The following is a 6,000-nucleotide window of genomic DNA, read 5'->3' as shown; positions in this document are numbered from 1 at the left end:
CAGCTGGATTTTGTTTACCCAACAAACATGAACAAAATTTCCCCAGCCTTCAAAAATATATATCTAGTTGTTGAGTTGTAATCCAACATTATAATTAATATTAAACCTGATAGTTTTGATATCCAACATAATTATCTAAAAAATTTTGCAAAATTTATAGTTCTCAAGTTTATCTCCAACGTCGTTCTATAACTATTCTACCAGCTTTGGAAGATTTTGAGAAATGTATAGTTCTTGTATGAATATCCAGCACAGTTCTCCAGTTGATATCCTACGTTAGATATCGAGTTGAGGTGGAGTTAAATATAAATCTTCTCGAAGGTGGTACCACAAAAGCCAGCAGCTGTTTAGTGGGAGAAATGAACACCTTATTGGTAGCAGTAGTTAAGCGTTATAAATTAGAAATAAACTAATCATGTTTTATTTTATTTTCAATAAAATACTGTAGTATTGAAACCTTACATTTGAGTCCAACTAGAGAGAAACACTTAAGCACAACTATCTTTGTTTTTTTCGTTTAACTAACAGCATTTTTTGCTTTATAAAAAATTCGTTTTTTGCTATAATACTCAAGTTGAGGCTTTTTTTTTCGAAACAACTCTTGGGATTTTAGAAATATGCAAGTTATCAACATGAGCTCTAATGGTACTCAAGCCCCAAAGGCTTTTTGGATATATTTGACGCCATTGCGAACAAGCGCAAATAACTGATAGGTTAACTAGAGCTTAACCCTGCAATATCGACTAAAAAACTGCAGAATTAAGCTTGCTTTAACTGACAAACGGACTTGAACTTGTACTGAAAAAACGGGCCTGATTCAATGAAAAAGTGGTTTTGGCCACTAGCTCTAGATTTCCGAGGGAGTATTCGCTAATCTGAGAACGCGTTTTTTGCATAAGACCAACAACGAATGTATTAAATATTTTTCTTGTCACACAGCGAATTTAATATTAAGTATGGAACCGTTTTCTTATACGATTATCTGCCGGATGAAAAAGAAAAAAATATATATATGGCTCAAATAAGTATACATGATTAGCCTACACAACGACTCTAATACTCTTTTATAATTTACAACAAAAAAAAAAAAAAAAAAAAAAAATACATGATAACACATTTGTAGAATAATGTAGTATGCATAGTTAAATGTATACTTTAAGATCACTCAGTATAACTATATACTACATATATATGTATAATTTTTATATAAACTCTGCAGTTGTTTTAGATAAAGAAACTATCATTTAGTAACTGCATAAATAATAAATAAACAACAATAGTTTTATGAGTTTTTTTTCTGTTTTTGTATTTTGTCATATTTTGTTTAATATTAATACATATGTGGGTGTATAACTTTAGCTTTAATTAACTTAACATTACCATAATATATTATATTAAATTTTTATTTTTTTGTTTTTTCATTACATTGAATGAAGAGTTATATATATATGTATAAAGTTGCTTAGATATTAAACTATAAAATAAATACATATTCGACTGCAATTTATTATTTTCACAAAATATACATATGGTATACCACTGGGTATGTTTTATAGATAAATTAATAGAATGTTGCTTTTGTAAATTTTTTAAGATAAAAATAAACATTTTGAAAAATAGAAATTTGTGTGTTTTATAATTCAAAAACTAATTTTTTTTAAATTCAATTAAAATAAAAATTTTGAAAATTTAAAATTTACAAAACCGTTAAACAAGTAAATATTTAAAATTTTTTTAAGTACATACTAACAAATTTTCGCCTTTGCGGCCCTTCAAATGTTCAAGTAGGCGTTGCTGTTAGTATATTCTACAGCTTACATATTTCAAAAATATGACTATATAAATAATAATATAATAACAATAATGCTTAAGGTGCTCTACAGTAATAAATTTGTAAAGATCAACATATAAAAAAATGCCTCTTTTAAAAAAAAAAAACTTTTAAAAATTAAATACCAAAAAAATTGCAAAATGTTCTTTAAAAATAATATAAAATATATACATAATATTTTGCATATATTTTTTTAAAGCACAGTTTCCATACAATAATTAAAAAAATTATATAAATTTACTAAATGTTTAATTTTTTTTTACTCTTAAAATATCAAAAAAAAAAAACCAATTTTTTAAATTTTTAATTTAAACAAATTTTCTGTCTACTACTTAATTGCATGTATATAATAAATTAAAATTAGTACGCTGACTTAAAAGTTAGTTTTACACACTTTTGCAAATCTACAAATTGTACTCGCTTAATAATATTTAATAATTTTTAAATTAATATTTTATTTTTTACTTCTAATTCTTTTGTAATAATTAATAAGTAAAATCTTAATTTTATACTTAAATTTACAATTTTTTTCCTGGCTACTCTGACTCAGATGCGCAGATGCTGGTACAATAGACTATACATGTGACCTGGAATCATGAAACGACCCTTTTGTGCGAAACAAGTTATATATATATTATTATATTAACCTCCCGATAAGCTACAAGCTTGAAACTTGGAATATAGTTCAGAACCCCATGACAATGCAATAATAAGAAAGAAAAAAAACTCAGATAGGTGGCACATGGATCGGAATATTTCAAAAAATCCTATTTGTGGTCCGATTTGGCTTTAAATGCGACTTGTGAAAAACTAAGAAAGATAGAAAACTGCGTTTTGTTCCATTGGAAAGAGCGTTAAATTTCCTGTAAGAATCACTCAAAAAGTGAAGAACGGTATTTTCGCACAATAGGGTCGTTTCATGATTCCAGGTCACATATGATGAATTTATTAATGTTTTGTTAATTATTTTTTACTATTTTTCAATTTCTTTTTTTGCTCATCCTTTTTGCTATTTGATTTCTTTCAGTGTGTGTATTTCAATGTTGTATGTATGTTATAACTTTAACATATACATATGTATGTGTGACTGCGCTCGGTTGTATGAATATATGTGTATGCAAGTTGTTCTATCTTGTAATATGCGAGTTGCTTCCTCTTTTCAACTGCACTCTATTCTCATTCAACCATACTTTCTACAAGGTTTTTTGCTTATTTTTGAACTTTTCTTTCTTAACTGCCTTCTTATTTTTTATTTGTTCTAATTTCGCTGTCATGCATTTGACGTACTTGCTTTTTAATGTTTTTTTTTTTGCCATTTCATTCTTAGTTTGTTTTAACTTATTCATATTAAAGGTAATCTTACATATTTCTTGTATATTTTTTTCATATCAATATATTATCCTTTCTCAACTTTGGTACCAGTTTGTTAATTTTAATTTTTGTTTGGCAGTTTCATACGCTTCTTTTTTAAATAGCTTCCTTATGGTCACTGAAATTTGTTCTCTAGCTCTTTTAAGCTCTCAACTTGATCAGCATCATATCGCTTTATTCCAAACGTGCCTTGTACGTTGTCTTCCAGATTTCTGCTAGTGTCACAGCGCTATGGAAACGATGGAAAATGCAGAGTGGCAGTGTAATGCGTTGTATTATTGACCATGGCACAAAGCCGTAGAAGTCAAGTTGAACCTGCATATTTTAAATCATAAGATAAAAGAAGACGGAGAGAAATTATGAATATTTAAGTAAATTTTGCCAAAAAGGAAATTTAATATTTTCTAGCTCTACAGAACATCAAAAGTGCAAAACTTTTACATACATACGCAATACATGAAGATATGAGAAGTGAAAATTATGTAATCTTTTTCTATAATAACCTAGCAGACCCGGCAGACGTTGTTCTGCCCTAAATTTGGTCTATCTGCATACATTTTAATAAGGGTTTTCCGCCTAATTCTGCCCTCGCCTCTCTTCACTTTTTCCCAATCTTTGTATTCACTCCTCCCTCCGTATTTTACGCTTCATCTATCTCCATCTTCGTCTCATTCTATCCTTTCTCAGTCTCCTTCTCTCTTTTCTCATCTCTCAAGTTTTTCTCATTCTTCTTCATATCTTATTGTCATTCCCAGAGGGTGGTATGTATTTTTTACAGTCCCTTTCCGACTCTCAGTCCCAGTCGCACGCTCGGTCTCCGTCTCAGCCCCAGTCCTAGTCCTAATCGCAGTCCCAGTCCGTCTCTGGTCTACTTCACGGAAAAAAGCATCGTAAATACTAATATATACCAAATTTCAGGCAAATCGAATAGGACGTATGTAACTAGGTATGTGGGTGTTATTAATTCATGTCTTTATTTCGGCTTCGCATGCATATTTATCAGTTTTGCCAGGTTGATGCGACTAAATCGAATATCACAATGAAAATTACTTTAAAGCTCTCAGCAACAGCTTTCATTTTATATCCATAATATACACACATTATAGGGGTATCTGGGTCCATGTTTTCGCCTGTATCTCGAGATCCTAGTCACCCAGCAGTGTAAAACTTACTCTGTACTAAAGCACACATCAACAGCTTCAATTTGATACCCATAATGTAAAAACACATTCTAGGTGTATCCGGGTCCACGTTTTGGCCTTTATCCCGAGACCGTAGTCACCCAGCGGCATAAGACTTACTCTGTACTAAAGCACATATCAACAGCTTCAATTTGATATCCATAATGTAAAAACACATCCTAGTGTTACGTTGATCCACGTTTTGGACTATATTTCGAGACCCTAGTCACCAATAGGTATGAAAACTACCCTGTACTAAAGCACTCATCAGCAGGTTCAATTTGATACCCATAATGTAAAAACACTATCTAGGCGTTCACGAGCCCACGTTTTGGCCTATATCTCGAGACCCTAGTCACCCAGGTGTATGAAAATTACCCTCTACTAAAGCACTCATCAACAGCTTTCATTTGTTATCCATATTCTATAAACACATTCCAGGGGTACCCGGGTCCACGTTTTGCCCTATATCTCGAGACTCTGTGCGTTGAGTTTTCTTTGCGTACTGATGATGAAGGCTTAGCACCCTTCGAAATGTATCTATCTGCGCAGCTATGGGAGGTTGTCAGAAAAAATTTTCTACTTACTATTCCAAAAACAAAATACAATTTTTCAAATTTATAAAAATTCAAAAATAACAACAATTGTCATTAGAAAAAAATTATTGTTCTGGCCTTGAGCTCGAATCGAACCTTGAATCGAGTAAATTGTTTAATGTCATAGGACCGTTTTTTCGTTAGTTGGTTAAGCTAAGCTTTACCTAAGTGTTCTTAAAATCTTGCCAACCTTAAACTCCAGTTAAACAACAGAACAGTTTTTCAGTCACAGTTTAAGTCCGCCTTTGGAATAGGCTTTTTTGTGCGGCAACATTGGTTTTTTATTATCTAGATAATTTGTAGATACAACAGCAACAGCTGTATTTTGTACTACGCAAAAATATATCTAGTTTTGGGGTTGATATTCAATAGCATTCTCTTATTATTCTCGAACCTGATAGTCATCAAGTTGATATCCGACATCACTCTCCAATCACTATCCAACCTTTGAGAAATTTTCTAAGTTTATAGTTCTCGAGTTGATCTCCAACGTCATTCTCAAATTATTCTCCAAACTTTGAGAAATGTATAGTTCTCAAATGAACATACAGCACATTTCTCCAGTTGATATCCTACATTGGATATCGGGATGTGGTGGCGTTGAAAAAATCTTCTTCATGTGGTTCCAAAACAGCTAACAGCTCTTTATTGTGAGAAAGAGGCACCTGATTTGTCATGAAGCGTTATAAATTAAAAATAAATAATACATTTTTTATTTTATTTTCCTGCATATAATGTAGCATTGGAATGCTACATTTGAGTCCAATTAGAAAACCACACTTGCATAGAAGTTGAGAAATATTATTTTTTTCAATTTAAGTAACAGCATGTTTTGCTTTATAATAAAAATCCCCTTTTGCGTGGAAACGCTATGATTCTCAAGTTGGGCCACTCCTTTAAAACAACTATTGAAATCTTAGAAATATTCCAGTTATCAACATGAGCTCTAATGGTACTGAAGCCCCAAATGCTTGTTAGGTATATTCGACGCCATTGCAAGCGAACGCAAATAACTGAAAAG

The 6,000-nt window shown here is 31.2% G+C and overlaps 1 protein-coding gene across 18 annotated transcripts in view; it reads right to left on the bottom strand.

Annotated features, from left to right (window-relative positions):
- Positions 1 to 503: 503 nt before the first annotated feature.
- Positions 504 to 6,000, bottom strand: part of OtopLa (Otopetrin-like a) — a 239,965-nt gene continuing 234,468 nt past the window's right edge. For all 18 annotated transcript variants that reach the window (XM_067784675.1, XM_067784679.1, XM_067784672.1 and 15 more), the window contains one exon: positions 504 to 3,517. In XM_067784675.1, coding sequence (XP_067640776.1) covers positions 3,377 to 3,517 — 141 coding nt within the window. In that variant the 3' untranslated portion in view covers positions 504 to 3,376. The remainder of the gene's footprint in view (positions 3,518 to 6,000) is intronic.

The sequence above is a fragment of the Eurosta solidaginis genome, chromosome 4 (assembly GCF_040869045.1).
Source record: "Eurosta solidaginis isolate ZX-2024a chromosome 4, ASM4086904v1, whole genome shotgun sequence".
Taxonomy (NCBI): domain Eukaryota; kingdom Metazoa; phylum Arthropoda; class Insecta; order Diptera; family Tephritidae; genus Eurosta; species Eurosta solidaginis.
Note: the sequence above shows the minus strand (reverse complement) of the source record. Positions and strands in the feature narration are given on the sequence as shown.